At 35.4% G+C, this 26,398-nt stretch overlaps 1 protein-coding gene across 1 annotated transcript in view; it reads left to right on the top strand.

Annotated features, from left to right (window-relative positions):
* Positions 1-26,398, top strand: part of CFAP44 (cilia and flagella associated protein 44) — a 1,689,287-nt gene that overhangs the window by 869,014 nt on the left and 793,875 nt on the right. The window contains exons 18-19 of the mRNA XM_044073142.1: positions 12,588-12,797; positions 18,586-18,696. Coding sequence (XP_043929077.1) covers positions 12,588-12,797; positions 18,586-18,696 — 321 coding nt within the window. The remainder of the gene's footprint in view (positions 1-12,587; positions 12,798-18,585; positions 18,697-26,398) is intronic.

Raw genomic sequence — 26,398 nt, 5'->3', positions numbered from 1 at the left:
ACTGTTTAATTATCAAGATACTCTGTAAATATTAAATTGTTCAAGTAGCACAATCATTAAGCAGTAATGAGCAAGAAAAAAATCTCAGACTTGCTTATGATATTGTTTTATATATATATATATATATATATATATATATATATATATATATAGGAAAGAACTGCTGAATTATAAGTATGCTTTTATTAAAGGCAAGTTATAATAATATTGAACATCCTCACTGAAAATGAATGGTTGTGTAGAGACACAGTAACTCCCATTATATAACCAAGGCTAAAGAGATTGTCTTGTATGTCTAAATTGATCAGCCTTGAACCCTAGATTGCAAATAGACACGCAACATACTTTTACGTATAATACTGAATATATATTATATAACATCACAAATGCTAAAGCCATTGTCGGCTACATCTCATATCAATCAGCATTAAAATATGATTTGAGTAGCATAGGCATTTACTAACATATTGCTGTTGGTACCTGATATGCATATAAGTAACAGGTCCAATTTCTGTCTATGAAAGTAAATACCAGGCTGTGTGCATTTGTTAATTATGAAACAAGAGCGTGCTATCTATTCTTTTTAATATCCTATAGGTATGTACTTGTTAGAGACACACACATGCTGCAAAGCTGCTAGTTATTGCATATTCATTAGTATATTTCTGACTGCAGTGTTATAAATATATGGTGTGGACCACTTGAGTTGAGAATATGTCTCTATATTGGGCATGTTCTCTGAACGTTGTATATTATCTATAATATGATATGGAGTACCCTCACTAAATTCAAAGAAGCCACAATAGAAACAAATATTTATTAAAAATGGAGAATAGAAGGATGAAGAGAAAAATGAAGGAAAATGGTTGATGGTCATATAAGGTTATCTTTTCCTGTGTATGTAGAAGAGTTGACAGTAATAAGTACCAAACAATTGTGTTATAGCATATTTAAAGCCTACTTTGCTTCTCATATTTTCCAACCTTACAGTTATAACGCTGCAGATAAATCCTGTAATATCATAGGGAGTATGAGTTGCTATTTGACATATGACATATGTGGTACACTAGCGATGAAATATGCCAGTGGCACTAATAAATATATTGGAATTGCTAAGAAATATAGTCTTAAACTATATAATACCAATGCCAAAAACAAATTAGTAGCATTCATACCACTAAAATATGACTTTTTGAATTAAAAGAAAACTATAAGATTACTGATAAATGACAATACAAATGTAACATTATATTCATTGTTACGGATACTTTCTGATTTAATCAACTTGTGGCATGGTTAACTGATGCATATAATGCTTAACATTTTTTTTTTATGTATGTATGCATATATGTGTGTATGTATGTGTGTATATATATATATATATGTGTGTTTATGTGTATGTATGTATGTATATATATATATATGGGTTCACTTCAATTCACTGAACTTTCATTTCACTGACTTTCATTTCACTGACACCATTTCACCGAAACTTCATTTCACTGAAAGTTCATTTCACTGACAACTATTATTGGCAATAAAATGGAATATTCCCCCTTCCCCACTGTAGTGCGACCCTGGAGCTAGAATATATAGTTAGGGGGGTGGGGCAGACCCCCCCACATCGGGGAGTGTGGGGGGCGCAGCCCCCCACTTCATTTCATATGATATTCTTATGTTTTGATATAATATTGCTTAGTAAAAGAAAAGTAAGTGGGGGGCTGCGCCCCACACCCGATGAGGGGGCTCTGCCCCCACACCCCCTAACTATATATTCTAACTCCAGGGTCACACTACAGTGGGGAAGGGGGCATATTCCATTTACTTTGTAATAATACTTGTCAGTGAAATGAACTTTCAGTGAAATGAAGTTTCAGTGAAATGAATTTCAGTGAAATAGTGTCAGTGAAATGAAAGTCAGTGAATTGAAAGTTCAGTGAATTGAAGTGAACCCATATATATATATATATATATATATATATATATATATATATATATATATATATATATATATATATAGGTAGACCATTACAATAAATTTGATACCTATGAATGCCACTCACACTATAAGGGAGATAGACAGCAAGCATATTATTTTTAAGATACATAACCGTTATTGCTACACAAAAGATATATTAAAATAAAAGATTTTCCTTTACAATTTAAACAAAACCAAATAGTTAAGTATTTAATCTATGTATAGTTGTGTTGCCTTAGTGTTTTATAAAATATTAAAAATAGATAAAGACTGTATTTAAGTAATCTGTAAAGACAGATACATGTATATTTAAAAGATATATAAGATACTTTTCATTATAAAACTACCATATGGCGGGGCCGGGGGGAGGATGCTGAAATGAAGACTTAGAGAGATCGCTTGAATGATTAGATCATTCAAGGATGAGATGTTTTTTCTCATGGAGGGGTTTGGTGGTTGTTTATCTTATATTGTTTTCAGTTATGATCTTGTAATTTACTTTTATTGGGTGTCTATAATCTATTGTAATACTGTTGGAAGAAGAAAGAACAAGTCATTCTCTTCATGTACACACATCTACACATTGTTACGAGTATATGAATATGGATAAAAGCAAATCTAATATAAGTCCAATTGCAAAATGTATATCTCTTAATGTAAATGGTTTAAATAATAGCTGCAAAAGGGGAAGTCTTTATAGATATTTAAAGCTATGTGAAGCGCAACTAGTATTTTTGCAGGAAACACACCTTACACAGGAAGACATAAATAAAATAAACAATAAAAATTATACAATACTAGTAAGTTCCACCTATAATCAGAAGCGAAGGGGAGTAGCAATTTTGTGGAAAAACACTACTTTAATGCCTAAAATCATAAACACGTTCCATGACAACTCAGGAATGTTTTGTCTAGTGACAATATCTATCAATGAAATGATATATACATTAGTGAATATTTAGTGGATACCAGGACTAGGTGTTAGAGTGGCCAAACAACACTTAGAAGACATTGTACAATATACCAAAGGCAATTTAATCATAGCTGGAGATTTCAATTGCATTATAAAAGAAACTGACACAAATACTAAAACTACACGTAAGAGATCACCTTTAACAAAGTTGTTATCTGAGTTTGTTGAAACTTTTAATATAGTTGACATAAATGAGTATGCTATCCCAGATTCACTATTCTTTACACATTTTTCCCATAGACATGATACATACTCTAGAATAGATAGAGTGTACATAACAAAGGATTTAACCTCTAAATTAAATAAAGTCAAGACAATTTCATGTCCATTTTCGGACCATAACGTTTGAGATAGACTTATGTTTCAAGAGAAGAATATCAGTAACAAGAATACCATCTTACATAACAAATCTCAAAGATTTTAAGGAATTTTATATTAAAGAGATATAAACATTCCTAGATATCAATCTTACAAAAGATGTATCTGAAATATATATATGGGATGCATTGAAAGCATACCTATATGGAAGAGCGGTGGGATGGTATAAAAATAAACAAAAACAGTGGAATAAGGAATTAATGGAATTACAGTCAAAAGTAGATAATTTAAAGCTTGATATTCAAAATGGAAACACCAACTTAATAAAAGAACTAGAAGATACTAATAAAAATACTCAGAGACGCTACACCACAAAACAATGATCAACTTAGAAAAAATTAAACTATGTTACTATTCAGTGAACCCTAAAAACCAACGAAGAATAGCAAATAGGACTAAAAAGATTATTAAAACAAATCAAATCAAGGAAATACATAATATAGAAACCAAAAAGAAAGTATCTGATTTAGAAGGAATATTAGAAGCTTTTAGGCTATTTTTTCATAAACTTAATAATCAAAATGAGAAAACAGAAACACATTCAGTATTGAAAGCTTTTCTCAAAAACAATGTTAAAGTTAGGTTATTAGAGGAGCAGGTACAACTAATAGATAAACAATTAACAATGACAGAACTTAAAGCTGAAGTAAATAAGCTAAAATTAAACAAAGCTCCAGGTATAGATAATATCACCCCAGAAATGTTTAAATTACTATCAAATGAGGCTTTGCTGTTGTTATTGAATGTCTTTACATCAGTTAAAAATGGTAAAGACATTCCTCCTTCTTGGAAGTACACATTAATATCACCAATTCTGAAACAAAATAAAGATCCCAGTGAATGTTCATCATACAGACCCATTTCACTTCTTAATATAGATTATACAATTTTTATGGCAATGCATGCTGCTCGAATAAAAAAATTACTACCACTTTTGATAGAGGAGGATCAAACAGGTTTTATAAAAGATAGGACCACTTATGACAACATTAAAAGAATTCTTTCCTTAATTGATTATATAAATGTCACAAAAAACAAATGAATGTTATTAGCTTAGACATAAATAGCGCATTTGATTCAGTGAACTGGGATTATCTGTGGTTAGTTTTAGAAGAATATGGCTTCTCAAACAACTTCACTTTGTTAATAAAATCATTATATGAAAAATCATTGGCTTATATAAAACTGGGATCTTGTCTGTCTAAATCTATTAAAATAACTAAGGGAACAAAACAAGGCTGGCCTCTTTCTCTGTTATTGTTTGTGCTAGTCATTGAACCCTTAGCAAATAATATATGTATGGATAAAAATATTGAAGGAATACAACTAGACAGCCTAGAGCTTAAAATTCAACTTTTAGCTGATGATATTTTAATTACCTTAAAAAATAATAATAGCAGTTTAAAAGCATTATGGGACTCAATTCAAAACTTTCAAAACTTTTCAAGTCTTAAATTTAATGAGAACAAAACAAATGTATTGCTTATAAATACTAATAAAAAAGATCTAAATAAAAAATACCATAAATGTATCTCTACCGATAATCTAATTAAATACTTGGGAATTATAATAACTAACAACCTAGATACTACAATTGAAACAAATTATAAAGAGACCTTAAATAATATTAAAAGTCTAATACAAAGATGGAATAAATTCTTCTTTTCAATGGAAGAAAGGCTTTATATAATTAAAATGATCATATTTCCAAAAATTCTTTGTCATACAAGCTTGTTCTTTGCCACCAGCTAAATCGCACCTAAAACAATTAAATGATTTAATGGTAAGATTCCTATGATATCCAAAAAAACCAAGGATAGCTATGAAGTATCATCTGGATGATTGGGATATAGGTGGCATAGGTTTACCAGACATAGAAATATATTTGCATTCATCCATTATTAAAACAATATCATTTTGGCTAAATACAAAATATACATCAAAATGGAAGCTAGTTCATGAGTGAATCTGGTTAAAATCAGGATTTGTAGTAGCAAATAAGTATACAGATTTCATACCAAACAATTTTTTATGGCTGATGAAGGAATATATATGATGATACATAAGAATAAAAATATAAGTTCCAAATACATTACTTATACATTAAAATTTTTCCAAAATCTTATTAATAGCAATCCTGATATTAAAGCATGGTCATTTCTTTTACACACAAGGTAATATAATAACATTTAATATGGAAGTAGTCAACATGCTTAAAGAAAAGGGATTCATATATTGGCATCAATTGCTAAACTCTGGAAAACCTCTGACAATAGACCAGATTAAACAGAAATTAAGTATGGAAGATAGTTCGTGGTTACATGTACAAGAATTAAGACAGTATATATTAAGCAAACAAGAAACAATGCAACCATCAATAAGACAAAATGTTCCTAACCTTATAGAACATATAATATTACTAACGAATAAACCCATTACTGGAAAGGGATACTTATCATCTATTTATAAAACAAACAAAAAAATAAAAATGCATAATAATGACAAAATATGGAATTATTATAGTTCAGTTACTGGACATGTGCCAAATGACAGAGATAAAAAACTAATTCTTCTCTCTCCAAAGCAGACATCACTTTCATTACATTGGAGACTTTTTACATGGCAATTCATACACAGATCTTATGTAACCCCTCATAAAATGGAACTTATGTTTAAGAAAAATATTGGCTGCTGGAGATGTGATTTATCAATAAAAGCAGACTGGCAACATATGTTCTATGAATGCCATTTGATTAAACCATATTGGGATAAAATAAATTATTTTCTGCAAATGGTATTCAATGATAAATTCCAGATTTCCAAATCTATTATTTTGTTTAATCCACTTGTACCCGACTGTGTGCCAAGAACAAAATATGTAATCTTATGGACTCTCCTAGCTATTGCAAGGAAGAACATTACATCAAACTGGAAATCCAAAGCTTCTCCAACTTTTAAGCAATTCATGAATATGGTGTCAGCAGTATCACAATTGGAAATGAGCACTATTAAAGGAAGAAATGAAAGAACTACATCATTATACGTAGCATGGCAAAAAGTAACTTAAATACTGGAGAATAATGACTGCAGCAGATTATAATCAGGAAACAATTGTATAGAAAGTCAATTGTATGTCAACAATAGACACCCTTGTAAATACTTTATTTTGGTTTTAATGTTTGATATCTGTTTAGAGGTTTTAGCGTACCTTTTTAAATAATTTGTAAATACTTCATTGTCATAAATAACCTGCATTCATGTTTTCTTGTTTTTGGAAATGAATAAAAATATTTAAAAAAAAAAAGAAAGAACAGAGCTGCATTTTAGTGGACATTGGTGGCTCTAGGTGACTGTGTTTGGTAAACAGTTGTAATACTGTTTTTTTAAAGGGTAATGACCTACCATCATTTAAGTCTGGAGTAAGTGGCTCAAGAAATGCAAATTGTCCCATAAAGACATTCATTTGCCATGTATTTCACGTGAACATGGCTGGATTTAACAAAACTGCTAAAAATAGGACTGACATTTTTGTGCTCATGAAAGATTTTCAATTCTTAGAAAAAGAGGATACTAAAGATATGAAGGGAAAGGAATAAAACAAACACAAAATGTAAAGAAGGATCAATTTTAAGGAAGATTTATTAAAATAATACTTACAATTTATGGGCTTTTACTCAAGAAAACAGTCTTGTCTTGACAATTTTTCATAGCTCGAAGATGTCCTGACATGCAAAAATAAGGCCTAATTCATGACATTTATTTTTAGCCTCATATACCGGGATTTACACCTGGCTTTGTGTTTGACCACTATCCTGCAGTTTCTCATTTCCACCAGCCCAATCTCTGCTTTGCCCCCTCTACTTCCTAATCTATAACCTTACCGGCAATCTGATTCCCTCTCTTTTACTAACCATTTCTTCAAATATGAGAATACTTCAAATACTGTAAATGTGCAAAAATGCTAACAAATCCTATTTTACTACATTAACCTTCATTTTGTTTTTATTGAAATATTGTACATCCATGGATATTTGATGATACATTTCAGATTTCTATATTTTTCTTACATTTTCATAATGTATCTAACACTTTTGTATTTTTTTTCACAATGATTTGAATCTGAAATTGTTCCAGCTGAATCAGTTGTTCTATCATGGTTCTGTGTTGGCCATTTATTTGCAGCCATCCCCTGTTGACACTTTTTAATGGTTTGAAAGCTAACAAATGTTCGCTAAATAAAAGAAACAATTGTTCCCTTTACCGCAGTTTCTATCATTAGTCCTTTTGTCAGTCATTGTTTTTGAAAACATTATTAAAATCTTAAATATTTTGTTTCCTGACTGCAAAGACTAGACTTATCTTTCATTTTGAGACAGTTTCAAAGCTCTTTAATGTTTTCCATGCTGTATTCTTATAGGGGGATATACTTGTTAAGACTGACGCTGAATGTGTTTGAATCCTTCACATGTCATTCATAATTGTGAACACATTAACAGAAGAAGCAGAGGTCCTAAAATAAGATGTTAAGACATTGAAGGCATCCTTACTGCAGAAAAAGCTTTATTATTTAGAGAAAAAAGTAGCTAGGTTTGAGGAAAAGTACTGAAATAAAGCAACCAACAAGAACTTGATGCAGATCCTTCTTTTAAGGTGATTTCATCAGAGGACAAAGAAAGGAAATAAGAGGAAGGAAGCTAAGAAAGAAAAAGAAAAATTTCTTTGGTTTTTGATTCTAATAATGTCACAATGTATGAAGCTGCCACAACAGCGAAAAAAATTGGAAGAAAATGACTCTAAAGGTTGCCAAGTGCTCTCACATTCACCTTCCCTCATCTCCAAGCCATTTGAATCAGCCAGCTTCAAGACCTTTAGTGTGGACAGCTGTCGATGTTAAGACCATCCTGACAAGTCTCCAAGGAGAGACAACTCTGAAAGTAGGTCTTCAGAGAGAAGCTGTCCAAGTTCCTGGTACAAGATCACCCTCCATTTCCTCTTTTAGGTTTATCATGTCTTCCAGGAGTGTATTCTACATAGGTTGGGATTGAATGGTGAGGGCATTTGTGAGTGCTCAGGTAAACATGGATGTTACCCCCCCCCCCAATGTATAGGATCAACCCTCCAATTCCTGTTTCTGTTGCCCCTTCCACAGCACCATCTCAGCACTGGTGGTACTGCAGCTGAATCCAATCCTGGATCTTTCTATCTTGGTGTCGATAGCTCCCCACCTATCAGCACCATCAATGCATCCTAAGCATTCACCTGCAAAAACTTCTGAGATGACTGTGCATTTGAGCTAAATGGTCGAGACTGATACCTCAGTCCTGGCTACACTGCTGACTTATTCAAGTCTGTTAGTGGGATAGAGGTCCTTCATTCTTGGCACATCAGCTCTGATCTCAGTCTTGGTTCCAACTGTTCCTTTGGCATTGGGGGTGTAGGGGAGGTTGACACTCTGTTCCTTCTATATCTTCTACCTTGGAAATGGATATAGCTCCAGACAGGGCATTCTCTGTACTGTTGGAGTCTGCATTGACATTCAAGTATGTTCGGTTACCAGTGCAGAAAGGGGATGTTCCCTTGTTTTCATCTCCACTCTTAGACAATGATCCATTTAATTCTGTCAGTCTACATCTTAAACCCCAAGGACAGTCCACCTTAGAGCATCTCAAACCATTCCTTCATCAAGGCCCTAGATATACATCTGGTTCCTCAGGCAACCCCCCCCCCAAGTTCACTGGAAGTGGCAGTGCAAAAGGAGGCATATTGATTCTGCCATACAATCACTTACATCAGACACAGACCTTGATGAATGAAAAGAATCTGTCCATGCCCCCCACATCCCACCCCACTCCCCTGAGGACTCAGCCTTTGGAGAGATTGTGGAAGTGATGTGTCAGAAAGGAGCATGACCCACTGACCTATCTTTCCCAGATGTGGAAGAATTGTTCAATGCCTCCCCAAGATGGCCCCTCTACTACCTGGGTAGTTCCTCCCACTAATCATCTTATTGACCTGGTGGGATAGAAGGTATGGTGGGAATCTAATGTGATAAAAGTGACCTCTCACAGGCTTGACAAGATCCCGATATCTTACAAGGACCATCCTAATTGGTGTAAGGGCCCTATGAATTTTTCTATAGTAGCTTGCAGGGACCACTAAAATGGAGCTATCTGAGAGCTTTACAGTACACCCTCCTAGCAGGGAGTCTAGGAGGATGGACTCTTTTAGAAAGCAAGCTTATGCCTTGAGAACATTCTCTCTGAGGGTGCTAAATTATGTTTAACATTACAATAGGTTCCAGAAGGATCTTGAGGAACAGACCTTAAATGTCATCTGGAGACCCCCACACTGGACACCAGGAAACATATGCATACCCAACTGTCTAACGTATTTTCCATTAGGAACCTATCTATTTGGCTACTCTATAACATAGACTCAAAAATGAAGAATGGAAGGCAGAAGTCAGCAAATCCACTCGATTATTTTATTAGCATTTTTCGTCTGTCCAAATTAAACAAATTTCTTCAGAATAAAAGTTAAAAGGATATTACATCCATTAAATGGATGTAAATACTCACTACATACCTTGGATGTGCATAGACAACTCAGATTCTACCTTTACAGGAAAAATATAGACAAGATAATAAACTTTTTGTGTATTTTTCTGGTCAAACAAAGAATTAAGGTCCAAAATGACCTAATCTGGATGCCTCGCAGATTGCATCAACTTTATCTACTCTATGCGTATCAAATTGGTGCTCTCTAGACCTAAAGCTCATTCCACAAGTTCCACCTCAACTTTCATGGCTTACTTCAAGTACTCTTCTAAAGATGACATTTGTGCTGCAGCAAACTGGTCAACATATCCAATAAGCATTATCTCATGATACCACCTATGAATAAATTGGTTGGGGATTTTGTCCCAATTATCAGGCTACATAGAGGGGTTGTTATAAGATATAAAAGTTATGCGCCTAGCATAACAATTGATTCTTATTGCTTGTCTCCTTTTGCATCTGCAACCCTCCCACCATCCCCATCTAAATTGTCACCTTCATTCCTGGAAAGACGTGGTAGATCTAAACCTGAAACCTTTTTTTCCAGGCTTCCTTAGTAGCTGAGTACCTAATGGAGGCAAATATAATCTGAGAAACAGGAGGGATGGTCTGCATCATGGGAGAGGGAAGGAGCTCAAGCAATGGAGAAGCTTCTGTGTGTAACAGTTACTGGTTCAGATCTGCCATGAAGCAGATAACCCAATAGCTGAGACAGACTGAGGTGGATAGCAAGGCTCCATCATTTTGGTAATTGCATAACTTTTGTTTTGAAGACCTCAGGGTAGTTAGAATATTAATCAACATGTGAATTGCCGACTGTCCTTGAATTGAAATAAATCTCATGCAACTTTCATGGTGTGTCTCAAATTTTATGAGGTATTACTGCATCTTTGGAGTTGCTTTTTGTAGTACATCTCACACATGGGGCAGTTTTTTTTTTGCCATCAGTTTCTTAACGTATTCATGGCCAGTTCACAAAGTCACAAGCCCTTTCTTAATTCTTAGCAATTCCCAAATGTATTTCATATATTCTGCCTGAGCTGATGCTATGTAGCTGGTTTAGTATAATCATATGTCCATTTGGTACCTTCCTCCATAGTACTGTGTGTAATTTATTGCAAGCTTAAGTTGCTTAATGACAGCTTGTAATCATATTTTTTTGAAAGGGAGCAACAAGTTATTTGGTTGTTCTGTTAATAAGCATATTTTAATAAACTTTCTGTGCTGTTATTAAGCATGTCAACACAGTATGGTTATAAAATATGTTTATTAATGTAACAATCTAATAACTCCTTGCTAACTCTGAAAAAATAATTAAAGTTTACAAGCCATTAAGCTGTTAATTTCTTTTCTTCGGTTGCTTATGCAGATCAGTGATTCCTACAAGTTGAAGCCTGGAGATTTTAACCACTCCATCCCACCTTTCCAATAGTCTTTTGTGTGTGTGTGTGTGTGTGTGTGTGTGTGTGTGTGTGTGTGTGTGTATATATATATATATATATATATATATATATATATATATATATATATAAATTTATTTCTACTCCTCCTGGTCTTGTCCCGCTGTTCTGTGCTGAAGCAACATTAAATAAATAAAAAAGTAAATAAACATGAGGCTCTTCTGCGTGTCCTACTCCCTTTCTCAGTTACAAAATCAATGCTAAATGTTGTTTTGTACTGGAATATGATGACTTCTTAAAGAGGAAGATGTAAACACTTTTGGGAAAAGGAAGACACCTATCAGCTGAATGGCTTTGAGACTAACTGGTATCAGACACCTATGTATCAGTCTATGCATCAGAGGACAGAAACAGCTTGAGGGTTACAGGAAAGAAAACAGAGGACAGACGTTATTTGCATAACATTCAAATCTTAGCACACCACAGGCTTACACTGATAGGTCAACCAAATCAAATACATAATGGCCACTGTGCTACTTATGCCACAAAATTTGGCCTGTGTTTTGGGGGGGGGGGGGCTAGATCAACCAGATAAAGGCATATGCATTTCCTTGTAAATGATGATTTTTGTTTTTTTATTTTCCAGTGAAAGATCATCATTTTTATATTCTTGTTGCAGATTTAAAATCAGGGGACTTGGCAACCATGACCTTTAAGTGGTGTCTCAAGAGAATGTGATTTTAATTAGCACATATAGATGCTACAGCCACTGTACAAATGTGGTGTCTACTTTGCTAGTGATCTGGGTGCCATTCTAAAGTGGCAGAAACAATATTATAGGAACAGATGTGGTAATAATATTTTGTTACAAAAAAGGCAGTGGCTTACTGCATTTACACATTCCAGTGAGGACCAAAAAGGATATAAAGAACCAAAGAAAACTGCAAAAATTGTTTGCTATGTATCAGAGCCTTCTGTACTTACCAGTGTTTAAGGAATGTTGTCAATAAACCAGCTTTGGTAATCACAGGCTATGAAAATGCTTGATATAAAAGAACACATGGGCTTGTTAAACACAAATGTTGTGGTTTTATTGTTAAAATGCCCTGTCCTGAAATATCTACTCTTACAGTAAATGTCGTACTCACAACTGTACTTTACAGTGAGTACCATCTCAGATACGTTATACCATGACATAGTAAGCAGTAATGTAGTGTATTTGTGACAGCAATGTAGTTTTTTCTTTCCTATCAATTTACCAGACTGAACATTTTATTTATTTATTTTTTTAATCACTGTAGGTAAACCCTAAAGGTGGGTTATTTGCAGTTGGTTTTAAGGATGGCGTTGTTCGTATTCTAGAAGTTTTCAGTCCTAAAGGACTGGCCATTGTAGCAGGACGAACAAGTATTGGTGAGGCAGAAGTGCGACTAAAGCAAGCATTCAAACCACACACAGCCCCAATATGTGCACTTGCTTATGAACGTAATGGTGAAGTCCTTGCCACAGGGGTAAATCCATTTTTCTTTTTTCTTTTCACCTTGTGAAGAAATGTTATATGCTTATGTTTATCATACTGCTGTTTTTTTTTTTTTTTTTTTTTACTAAGTGCTATCTAGTGATTTTTTTTTTTTTTTTTTTTTTTTTTTTTAGTTCTTAGGCTGTAAAGGGAATAGCAGACTATTTATAGAAGTTCAATATGATTTAGGATTCCTGAATGTGTCTTGGTTAACATTTTTTAACATCTTTATTGAAGTATCACCCAAGACATAGGCAAGCATGCATTTATATAAAAGAAAACAAACCATGTTAACATGTTTACAGTTACAAACTTTATGTATGACATATATTCTTTTATGCAATTATCATCAATCCAACATTACTTACATTTATCATTTCCTGTCCCTTAAACCTCAGTCCTTTTCCAAAACATTATTCTGCATGTATTGTTCCCACAATTTCCATTTTTTCTATGTAATTTGCTCCTACTCTTTTCTTAAATTCCCACTTCCAGTTCTTTACCGTTGTTAAAATATTCAAAACTTCAGCTATAATTGCTTTAACTCATTCCCTCCAATAGAGCTCTGGAAGTTTGTACTGTAACTTCCAGTGGGCAGACACTAAGCTTTTTGATAGACTTAAATTACGTCCTCACATTTCAAACAACTGTTCATCTCTGGAAACATATGAGTTACTAAAGAAGTATAAATAGCACACTCTTCAGTGCAAACTGTTTTTATACTGGCATTATTCTTTAGATTCAGGGTTTTATAAGTCACAGTAAATGCAATAACTATTAAGTTAATAATATTTTGTACACAACTTAATATCTTGGCAACCATTCAGGTTACACACATGCTGTCAGCAGCATTTTGTTTATCCAAATGAGAGAGATTTCCTATGAGACTAAGCAGTTCTGCCTGTGTTACTTGATTGCTGAGATATTGAAAAAACATTAAATTTATGACGGTATAAATCAGTATTATAGGAACAGCAATTAATATTTATCTGCAATAGACATAGGCCAAATATCAGTACAGTTATGTTTGCCGCTGTGTGAGCTTTAAGATGAAATATTCTAATAATTTGTTTGTAGCATATCTCTGGAATTACTATTGCAAATATGAACAAGCAATATTTGATACCTACAGGCGTCAGTAGGATGTATCTGCAGAAACACCTGGAGGCGTCACTTGGCTGTAATTAAACTTTGATTTCCATTTTGCTGTAATTGCTTTTGAAAGCTACTGGAATTAAACTTACCAAGGCCTTACTATATCTAGGCAAATCAGAGTCTGTATCCCATTTCCTTTGTTACACCAATTTGCTCACCAAGTATGTCTGACACAGTACTCTGTAGAGAACTTTTAAAGTCTGCTAATTCATTACACCCCCAAAACATATGTTCCTAGTTTCTCTGTTTAGTATGCTTTATCCAGTGCATGGGTCCCCTCAAATTATTTATGGTTTGATCCCAGTTATTTTAACTAGGGTTAATGTATAATGATCAACCATGAGATGAGTAAGGCCAATCTATAATCGAATGGGAAGGTTATTTCGAGCACAAAAAGGAAACTGGCTAGCCTTAAAATCTTGCACAATGTATGTGGTGCATTTTATGTTGGGAAGAGTAATCAGACATTAAAAGAAATGATCCTCGAACATGTTGGAGACATTAAAAAGCTGAGGGAGACTAGTTCTCACATAAAACATGTTATCAATACTGGTAGTAATCATACTTTTAAGTCTCTTGTATTAGAAGTAGCAATCCTGAATATAAGAGTTGGTGACATCAGAAACAGGACTGAACAGAGCAAACTTAAATGGATCATATCACTAAAAGCAGATGGATATCCTGGCCTAAATGGAAATGTATCTTTAAGACCAGTTTTTAAATCAAGTGACCTTCATCACTGATCTAATTTGTTTCAGTGGACTTTTTAAACACTTTTTAAATGTTTTTTAATATAATGTTTACACTTGGTCTGAGGAAGCGACACATGTCATAAAAGCACTTACCAGTTGTTATTCTTGTTTAATAAAAGTACTTTAAACATCCATGTTGGTAAATAAAGTTCACTTTGTGTAAATATATATATATATATATATATATATATATATATATATATATATAGCCTTTAAATGGCCTGCAAGGACAGCTAGCCAGTACTTACCTTTTAACCTACATTTGGAAGTCATACATTTGTTCTCCCATTGTTTCCTGGATTATTTAACCAATCTCTCATCTCTCTTCCAAATCTTTTCTGACCTCCTCTGATTGATTCCTATAGTTAGAGTGCATTCTTTTATATGCCCTACTAATTATCCCTTTTTTAACAGCAGCTTCTGTTCTAGATTCAACTAAATAATCTACTAGAACAGATCTTTCACTTAGGGTTCCCCTATCCCTTTCTCTTTGCCAATACTCTGATATCAGTCCCTGACAGGAAAGGCAGTCTGTGCCAATACTCTGATATCAGTCCCTGACAGGGAAGGCAGTCTGTAGCCTGCAGTCCAGATGTCTTCTTGGCCTCTTCCCCCACTTTTACCTATCTCTCTTTTTCTCTAGTTATTTGCTTCCAATACCTTAATTCCTTTGTCAGTTTTCTCCACTAAATTCCAGCCCCCTCTTGCCAATTCTCTGTACCCATAATTACAGTCATCCCTATTGTCAGAATCTCCTTTCTCCATTCTCATGATGATTTATTTTTTAGAATACTTTCTACTACATTTTAAGTATAATATTTTGTATGTTTATTGTTATTCTCCTTAAGAATCTGCAACCAAAATCTTACACTCTCTGCCTGTTTCTTGAATTTTTACCCCTGATTCATCATCGCTTTCCACTTTGAATTATAGCTTTTTGCTTGAGTTATATTTAAGAGCCTTAACTGTGCACTTCTAAAATATACCTTCAAATCAGGTAATCCTAAACTACCTTGTTCTGTTGGAAGGATTAAGTTATCCCACTTGAACCTTGCCCTCTTCCCCTCCCAGATAAAATGTTCAACTCTTTATTAATAACTAAACTCAACTTCTCCTCTGGTTGACAAAACTATGCCTGACCTGAATTTAAAATTAAAGGGACTCTAATCATTTTTCTCTGCCTGTATCTTGCTATCCTTATCCATATCCATAAACAAGACCTTCCATTTTCTCAGTTTTGTTTTATTATCTTTTGTTTAGTGTCTTCCCAGATATCTTTAGCTGCCATAACATAATCCTTTTTAACCAAACTCCTAACTACTTGATTTTATCATGTCCCCATAAATGTGGGTATTGCTGAACCAATTCATGTGTGAGTACATAGTTTACAGCTATAGCTTTCGTTTTGTCTTCATAATTTTATATCCCAAAAAGACTTTACATATACAATACTAAGATGTCCTTTTCTGGTTTTATCAGGTGCAGAATAATACCATCTGTAAATGAAGCCAACCTTTCTTCACTACCATATAATCTATATCCTTGAATGTCTTATTTTCTTTGCCAATGGCTCTAAATATAGCACAAATGACAGAAGGGAAAATAGGACACCCCTGCCTGATTCCTCTGTTAAGACACAACTTATCAGAGAGGAAGCATCCCACTTTAACTTTTGCCTCTGATCCCTCATATATCCTCTTAATTAACCTTATTATTGTATCAGGGAATGCAAATGCTTCCAAAGCCCAACTCATAAAATCCCAGCTTACTCCATGCAGTGCTTTCTCTGCATTAAGACCCTCCAACAATAGCTGTATTTTCTTACATTCTGTTTCCCTCTGGATCACCATTGTTGTGTTAATGTTTTTGGATACTTGCCTGCGCTCCACAAAACCACATTGATCCATATCTATCAAGTCTGGCAACACTGTTGCCATTCTTTTAGCCATTGTGGAAATAAACACTCTATAATCATGATTTCAAATTGAAATGGGCCTATATGAAGTTGGCTCTGGTGGTTCTTTACTGCATTTAGGCATTACACCCACCACAGCTTTCTTCCAGGATGTTGATGTTTCCCCTCCTTTTAAAATACTGTTAAACAAAACCTTCCAGATTTTTATCACTTTCTTCCCCTCTGGCTTCCAAACTTTCACAGGAATGCCATCTATTCCTGGAGACTTTCCTGTAGATTGATTACACATGACCTTTTAATCTCCTCTCCTCTTAACTGTTAATTGTTTAACATCATCTGTCTCTAACCTTGACATACCCAAGTCTTTCATAAATATTTCCATTTGTGCTTCTTCCTGATTTCCACATTCCTCTGCTTTATACAAATTTTCATAAACTTTTGGAAATGTATCTAAAACCTCTGTAGGATCCCTGGTTATTTTTCTTGTTATAAGCTCCCTCAGTTTAACAATAACCCTTTGTACTTTTTGTCCAAGTTAGTATTTTGATACCTTTCATTACCATACTTACTGCTTCTCCATTTTCGGAATTGCCTAGCAGGACCCAATGGAGATTGAAGTGCTGTTGCATTTATTGGAAGGAATAGGCCACAGTTTCACCTGCTGCTGTCACTTCCATTGGGAGTTTCAGTGAATGAGATGAGAAACACTTAACATTTGGACTGTGCTATAAAAGCATTTGTTTTATTAGAAAAGGAGTTAATAACTAATATAGTTAACTCTCTTAGCAGGGCTCTGTTTTGCAAAAAAAAAAAAAATCAAAATGACTACCAATAAAGTTGCAATGCTAATGGTAAAAGTTAACTAACTTTAAGGGAGAATTTATATTTCTTGTAAACTATGTTTGTTTATTTGTTGAAAATGTAACTAATTACATGTTTTTTTGCTGTACCAGTGTGGGCATCTTCCTGCATTAGTAGCCTGGGTGGTGAAACTGTAATCACTTCAGGCACATTCACCTCCTGATGATACTATAACATACGTTGAATCATTAGTACCTTGAAGGTTTGTATAAATGTTCATTTAGAAACCTTATATTATATTAGTCATAATATCTTTTTGTAGACTATACAAGTTAAATTGTTGATGTCTTTTTGGAGTATATTTCCCAAACTTCCATTCCAGAAATGTTATCCATTGCCTATTAATATAGACCTTAAGGTCAAACATAAATACCCTGATATGCGGGAAGTTCTGAAATTGATGGTGCAAGTCTGAGGTTGTCATATATGCATGCTATTATTATTATTATTATTATTATGTTGCCCTTGCTCCATAACTTCTTCCTGGTACTTGATATTCCCCAAGTCATATTGAGAAGGTGTGTGTGTGTGTGTGTGTGTGTGTGTGTGTGTGTGTGTGTGTGTGTGTGTGTGTGTGTGTGTGTGTGTGTGTGTGTTTCTATTATGCTGAGGTTATGTAATTTGCTTGTAGGAAGGAGAACTGTCTGATATCCTCTAATCTAGTTTGTTGTGTGAGAATCAAGGTACATTTGAACAAGTTCAGGAAAAGGTCCTTCTGTGCACCCACCACTAGGCTAATCCAGATCTTATATATTTTCTATTTCACCATTGCTGATCTGGCAATGACATTTCATATATGTGCCTCTTTCTAGGAATGGCCCAGGAATTTTAGTCTGGTTCACTAACTTGTCCAGAATCAGACAATATGCATGTAGAAGCTATAGGAATTAAACCTAAGTCTGCAGGATATGCGTTGATAACTTATCTTCATTACCAAATAACACTTTCATGGTAGTAACTTTAATTGTTATACAGGTACTAAATCTTAAATTATCATGATTATATAAAGAACACAAAAAAATTGTTGAATCGTATTTTGCAAGTCACTGCTTGATTCTCTGTCCTCTACCTTCTGTTGCTTTTTGTGTTTTAAATAGAGCCAAGACAACACCGTCTTTTTCTTTGCTGTTGGTGACAAATACGAGCCAATAGGATTCATCAGTGTTCCTGGGCCAGTCATTGGATTGGAATGGTCACCTTTTGAACATGTAAGTTATACAATTTATGGAATTTGAAAAAGTTTTTTGTATTTAGTACTTTAAAAGACATTCATCAGGGTGTTGTTTAACTGGATGTCTGTGCCTTTATAACTAAGGAGTAAGTAAGGTGTTAAGGAAGTTGTAAGAAGTGCCTATTGAAAGACAAAAAGAAGGGACACTGATGCAAGTTTTGTGTTCTAGAGGGATAGAGACTTGAGTACAATGCAGATGACCTATGTTCAGTTAGCGGCATGAGAAGCTGGAAGAGCAGAATATGAGCTGGGAGGAATTGCAGCAGATGGAACACAGTTTGGCCTGCTGCATTTCTAACTCCTACAGGAATATGAGGGCAGTGGCATGTAGCACCATGAGACAGGGCGATTTCAGATTTGTAGGGAAAACCAGGGGAATTGTCATGTAAACGCATGCTGACATCTCCCAGGAAAACAACTATGGCAGAAGTCACAGCCGTGATCCTAAAGTTTTAGGCTGGCGGAGGTGGTTCAAGCTTAGGTACCCTGTGCATATGATAGTTCATTGTTGGCCCTTGAATTCTACTCTTTGGATAACAAATGGGTCTAAGCTGTTATTAGATGGGGATTGGATGGGCTGGGCTTACATCTTGGGGTTGAATCAATGTGCATGTGGTTCCTAGAAGTGGAACTTGGTATTCTGAGAAGTCAAAAAAACAAAAGAAAAAAGCAGTATAATGATGAGAAATGGAAATGGAAGAACAGTGCATGAGAGATTTAAGTGATCAAAGGGGATAATTAACTTAATATTCATATGTATTTACTTATTTCCCATCCAGGCTGTGGCTGAACTGGGTTCTGCTGGATCATTCCGCTACTCTAAATAAAAAAAAAAAAAAAAAAAAATTTAACAAACAAAACTATGGTGCTAAGGTAAGCTGGGAACAATGCTTAAAAAAATTAATATAGTACAAAATATTGTCCCGGCTGACTTTAAGCAGTGCAGATCACATCTTCTTAAAGCCAGAAAAGGAAAGAGAGAGATGATCTTTGCATGGTGTTTGTGTGTGAGAATACCTGATCTGTATGAAGAAAATAAAAGGAGTCAGACATACAGCAAGAGGCTGAGATACCTTCCTAGAAAACTGACATACTGTGGCTGTCTTAAAGTGTCAACACTGTCTCTTAAAATTAATGCAAGGAAGGAAAGAAACCTAACACTTAGTGTTAACTACCATTAGTATCTCCCTAACTACCATTTTAAACAAAGAGTTCTAGTGGCGTGAGAGCAAGAAAAGGTCTGCATTGTATGAAGATGTGCACTGGGTATTAGTCTGACACTTGATAATATTGGAAAATAGGTGCTGTGACTAGTAAACTGTATTTGAACCCAGGTCCCTTGAAATAAACGGTTTCAGGAAGATGCACTGCCATAGACAATAGATAGGAAGCAAAGGTTATGAAGTGAAGAGAAGTTAATAACATGGCAACTAGCAGGATAAGGGATACACTTTCATACTGTACTTTTTTAGGCCTGTGAGAAAAAAGATAAGCCTACTTCATGCGGTGCTATTTGAAGAAGACACTGTTGTTGCACACGTTAACAGAAAAGAGGTCATGAATGAGATAGTGTTAAGAGAACATTGTTTAATGGTGAGGACAGGGTAGGGAAAGTGGTGCAGACTGCTTTTAGGACGTGATAAAAGTGTATAATGGAGAAGGTAGATAACTGGCAGAAATGAGAAGCTGGTCTTAAATTTGATAAAGAAGCCTAGTGTTTAGCCATAGTTAGACTACAGATCGAATAAGAATGAAGAAGGCTTTTCACCTTTGATAAACTTTCCCATTATTCAGCACCTCTAAGTTGCAAAGCTTTGGTTTGCTTGAAGAAGACATACAAAAGACTTGAACACATGATGAAATTAGTATGAATCTAAGTCACCTGCTGCTTGCACATTTGAGATCATGAATATGATGTTTGCCATGAAAAAGTTCTCACTTTGACTGTCTAAAATGTTTAACTTGTGATGAGTTTGTATGGCTGCTGCATCATGATCCAGGACCTACAACAAGATTATATTCATTGCTTAGGACAGGAGCATATTGTGAAGCACTTCTGTTAAAGCCAGTATTTCAACCTGGCCGTCCAAAGATGTAAGCAGGAAAAGCTCTTGGCCTGCCTTGCTACTTGGAAAATGGTGGTTAAGAATGCTCGGCATGTATTTAAGTAAGAGTGCTCTTTGCAGAGCACCAGGCCTATGCCACATCACCATTAGAAGGCAAAAGAAGCAGTTAGGAGACATCAGTCACACAGTTCTGGAGGCAAGCTTTTCCCTGGATCAGCCTCGCAGTCCCAGTGTGTTGTGTCCTTATTGTTTACTGGCTAGAGTTTGAATTCTTATTGATTTCCTGCCTCAGCAGATGATGAGGGTTCCTTGAGGGTTGCAACTCTGACATCCATCTTAGATGTGCATCTTATGGGCCACTATGCAGATTGGTCCATCAAGTCTCCCAGATGGAGCTTGGTGGTAGCACTTAGAATTGAGAATTTTTCTTCTTAGATCTTTCATGTGTCCAGAAAAACTTAAGTGCACAGTATAAGGAGGATTGTCGATTCATCCTATGCCAGTCCCTGAGGCTCAGACCTTTGACACTGGCAGCTTAACATTTGGTGAGGACTTGCCAGCATAATTTAGTGCCAGCACAAGGTTTTGTCTGGGCCTGTTTTGTCCCTGTGCATATCAAATACAGCCTAATACTTGGATTATACACATTTCACACTCAATCCCATGAGTTCCCATTACTCACAAATACAACCAACTGGGAACAATGCAGAGATGGGACTCCATTTCTCCATCTGATGGTAGGAATTGAAGGACTGAGAAGCAGTGACCTCTTAGACGAAGAAGGACAATGTCATCCTGCCTCCCCTTAATGTTTCCATCAGATAGCTCTCTCTTTTGGAGAAAACTTCAGGCTCATTAAATCCACTATAGATTGGGCTGTAACCATTATTCCTTCCCCCAAGAGATTCAGGAAAATAATATCTCTGGATGTAGGAGGAAAAGGAGAATTGAGTCAACTCCTTATAGATTCTTTAAGCAAAAATGGCATATTTGCAGCCTGAAAGCATCCAGATACTTTTCTTTCCAACTTGAAGAAGGTTGATTTTTTTTCCAAACCCCCCCCCTTCCCAGCTGAATTGATTAGAATTCTAGCTGGGTAACCTTGAGTAGACTCCTACATGTTCTCTTTTGTCCATCATACAATTTCCAGAGCCCACAGTATGTTGCTACCATGCTGCCTTTCAAGGAGTCGGCAAATATTGTAATGTTCATCATACTCATCACTGCTACAGTAGCCTTAGCTATATGGATTATATTCTGCAAACCATCTAACAGCCAACCAGCTTCAAAATCTTCACAACACCTTCCATGTGTCCAAACTGTCAGGCAGCTCAAACTGAGCTGATTAGAAGACATGTTTGGGTACAAAGCCCTTCAGCAACTCACTGCTGCCGAAGAGTACATTTCTCTGAGGCTTTCAAGGATTGATGGTCAGCTTGTGCTTTCCTTTGCTGGACAGATATGTTCACTTTGGGGAAAAAAAGAAAAATTAACTTTCATTTTCTTAATTTTATTAATGTTTTATTACTTTCCATTTCAGAAATTTTATTTTAAAGCTTGGGGTGTTGTATTTTAATGGACTGTCTCGAGACTAACTTATTTTTAAAATGAGCATTTACAATCAGTTTAAAAGTGGTGTAAAGTAACTGAAAATATTTTTCTGTGAAGAAATTGTATTTATTTTGCTTTTGTAAGGCAAGCATAGTGTTTCAAAGTGCTTATCACTGTGTTTTTATATTACAAAAGTAACTTTTGTGGCCTTGTAGTGCTTACTGGCAATTGTTGTTCCACCTCCCTGAGGAAAGAGGCACCATTTTTGGCTTGACCGTGTATGACATCCAGCTATATATCACCAGACTGCCAACAATTAATGAGGTCCCTTACTATCCTGGCTCAGTAACTAAGGAGCTTCAGTCCTCACTACCAACTCCAGTATGAGACTGTCACTTAAACAAAAGTAATATTTCACAATTTCCCCCTAAGAGCACAGAAGGAATGTGCTCTATTTACTCTGGAACTGGACTATATACTTCTGTCCACCCAACTGTATTTTCTTATTACACACTTCAAAGCAAAGTGTCCCAGTTTAAGACCTCTGATACACTCTCACTCAAAATCTCACACATACAAACACTTCTGAGAAAGCCTCACACAGATTTCCAACTGTGTTTCATTCACAAAATAAATACAAAAACACTGCCACCAATCAGAGTGTCTTCATGCCATTCAAAAGGGGTGTCCAATTATGAAAATAAATTATCAAAATAAATGATAGCTATGACCAGAACAGCCAGCCAGGGTGACCCGGGGAGTATCAAACAGGTAGAAGCACTCTCTAATCTCTAAAGAAAAACACTGGTTTTCAGCCACAATGTAAAATAATGAAAAACATTTAATAATAAATAAAATTGATTACAGAATTAAAAATCAATAACTCAATAAACATTAGAATTCAATTGCCAGAAATGTAAATCAAACTGCAGGATAGGAATTCATTATTCAAGAAAAACTCTTATTTTAATTAAACTTTCCTGATCTAACTAAATAAATACTGTCCCTGATCTACTCTAAGATATAATAGCAAGACCAAGGCAAGCTTACAGTTTTCTTGGTAAATTCTCTTTTCTTGATGTCAGCTGACTGCTCAGTACTTGACAAGCTACACTGCTTCTCATTCTCAACTGTCTAATTTCAAAATATAACAGTCAGCTGTAAAAATGATTCTTTTTCTGTCAATCAGCTGTTTAAATCATCTCCTAGCAGCAAAGAATATTCCAATGATATCACTCACTGCTCAGCTGATTCTGCACAGTTTGTACTTTAGAATTCCCTTTTCAAACATGTGCAATTAAAACTTTATCATTCTGTTTAAACAGGAAAATGCTCAACACTTCAAAACGTATTTACATTTCCACAATCAGGCATGCTGGCATACAATACAAGTTAATCTAAGAATATGCACAGATCTCCTGCCAGACATGCTAACACAGATGACTTTTTTCAGTTTCTTCACAGCATGGAACAGACTACTAGTCCCATAGTCATGCCTTCTTTCAGCCACAAAAATTTAAAATTAAGCAAACAGCCTTTGCAACCACAACAGGTTAACAATTTGCCTCAGCCGCAGGTGGGTGACTCTGCTGTGTACAATTGTTGCACCATAGACCACTCATCTATCTTTATCCGGGATTCCTCTGATGTAGCAATGCAACCACTATAGACCAGAGGTTAGCAGTGTCCTCTGTGGCTGTTGGGGTCCCCTTAGTGGGCAAGGAAGAGCCACTCTTATTGGTGCTGACATAGGGAACATGGAAGGTTTTTTTTGTGTCAGAATTCTGTGCCTATCCAAAGGGAAACTGCTGCTGCTGCTGCTGTTACCATTAGTAATATGGTTGATCCCATTTTACATGTCAAAAGGAAACAGAAAACCAAGCACATATCCACTTCTCCTCAATTTTCTTTGGATAGGAGTAGTTTAGCTGGTCTGCTTCAGGGTTTAATTCAGGCTATTGACCCCTCTTTTAAAGTAGTTTCTGGTAAAAGAGCGAGGGATTCCTCTTTTCCTGAAGAGAATCAAGATTCTGAATCTGAACAGGAAGATGCAGGGACAGATACATTTTTTAAAATAATTTTCTGATTCTGAGTCAGAGGAGAGCTCTATTTCTGATTCTTCCTGTGGAGTTTCTTTTTCTCTGAGACTATTGCTAGAATGTGCCAGTGTTTTCAGTGGGAGAGCACTGAGGTTTCTCATTCCCTCAGAAAGTACTATGAGTTGCTACAGAAGTATTTTCCAGAACCTTCTCCCATTCCTCTTGTTCTGTCTATTTTAGAGGCAGTATTACTATATGCAGTTTTCCTGATAGTCAGCTAGATGCCCATAAAAAGGTAGATAAGATGTATAAAGTTCCTCAGTCTTTTAATTTTTTATACACAATTACCAAACCCGAGATCCAGCTTTAGCTGACTCCAATACTGCTAAGCATTTACTTAATTCCAATCCTACTCTTTCTAATAAGGATGGGACAATTATAGATAGGTATGGGGAGAAAAGTATATACTTCTGCAACTTTGATTTTCAGAATTTTGAATTGTCAGGCTTATATGTTAAAGTTTGTTCTGACAAAATTGTGAAAGCATGAAGAATATTTTATCTGTAACGTCTTGTGAGGAATATCTGCTTTAAATAACATAGTTTATCCTGTTGCACATTGTCTACAGTGTATGTATGATTCTGTTAATACTTCTACAAAGGTTATGGCCAATGGTACTGTTTTGAGGAGGTTTGCATGGCTGCATTTCAGAACCTCCCAGATGATGATAAAAATGATATTTTAAATTATCCCTTAGATAATGATTTAGTGTTTCACCCCTCTATGGCACAGGTGATCAAAAAGTAAGATGAGAGACAAGCTAATCCAGGGACTCTCTAAGATTTTTCAGCCCTCCTTTTCCAAATTTTCCAGGGGATTTTCTATCTCCTCATCCAGTTTTGACAATAATAAAAAAAAAAAAACAGAATAAACAGTCACAACAAAATACATGTAAACAGACATTTAAGAAGAAATGACAAGGTGGTTCCAAAAAGAATTTCTCAAACCTCCCAAAACCAAGGACAGTCCAAAAATTCTGAATGACTCTTCAAAACACCTTGTGAACCCCTCCCCACCCTAGCACTTTTTTTCTTCCAGAAAGTCTGAATCTTCATTTATTTTCTCTTTGGCAATAGATTGTTTCAGACAATTGGGGTCTGAAAATCATTCATCAAGGTTACAGAAAGCAGTGGGAGGAAATTTCTCCTTTCCAGGGGGTCATTCATTATCCTCCAAATCAGACTCTTTTCCTTCTTCCCAGGTGGGGAAGGGTTTTTATTCAAGACTGTTCCTAGTGTCAAAGAAAGAAAGAAAATGCTTGGAGATCTGTTCAGGATATTTCTTTCCTAAATCTGTTTGTGATGGTGCTCAAATTCACAATGATGCCACTTCACAACCTGCTACCTGTTCTTCCTCTTGCTTATCATCACATCCCTATTCACCCATACTTCAGACTATTGTTAAGGTTTTGTGTGTCTGGAACATGTCATCAGTTCTCTGCCTTACCCTTTGGAGTATCCACTGCACCAAGAGTGCTCACAAAGTGTCTAGTTCCAATTATAGCTCATCTCAGGCTACAGGGTATCCACATTTTTCTATATTTAGATGAGTTGCTTATCTTTACAGAGTCTTTTCCAAAATGTCAGAAATCTCACTGTTGGGTGAGAGAGCTCTTGCACAAACTGGGATTCCAAGAGAATGTTCAAGTCTTAGTGACTCCTTCACACAGTATTGTGTTCTTGGGATGTGAACTAGAAACCACAGTTCAAGTAGCTTTTCTTCTACAGGAAAAAAATATATATATCCATATCTAAATCTATTTCTAAGGTTTTCACCATTCAGACTTTGGTCAGTGTGAGGGAATACCTCGGGATTTTATGTCTCATGGCATCCATGATTCTCATGGAACCCCTGGTAAGACTCCACATGGAAACATACAGTGGTATCTGAAATGTCTTTCGCCCCAGCATCAACACCATTTATCTTTTCAAATCCCAGTGCTGTTTTATTTCTGAAGATAAAT

Source organism: Protopterus annectens, chromosome 5.part1 (assembly GCF_019279795.1).
Source record: "Protopterus annectens isolate FY-2018-M chromosome 5.part1, PAN1.0, whole genome shotgun sequence".
NCBI lineage: Eukaryota > Metazoa > Chordata > Ceratodontiformes > Protopteridae > Protopterus > Protopterus annectens.
Note: the sequence above shows the minus strand (reverse complement) of the source record. Positions and strands in the feature narration are given on the sequence as shown.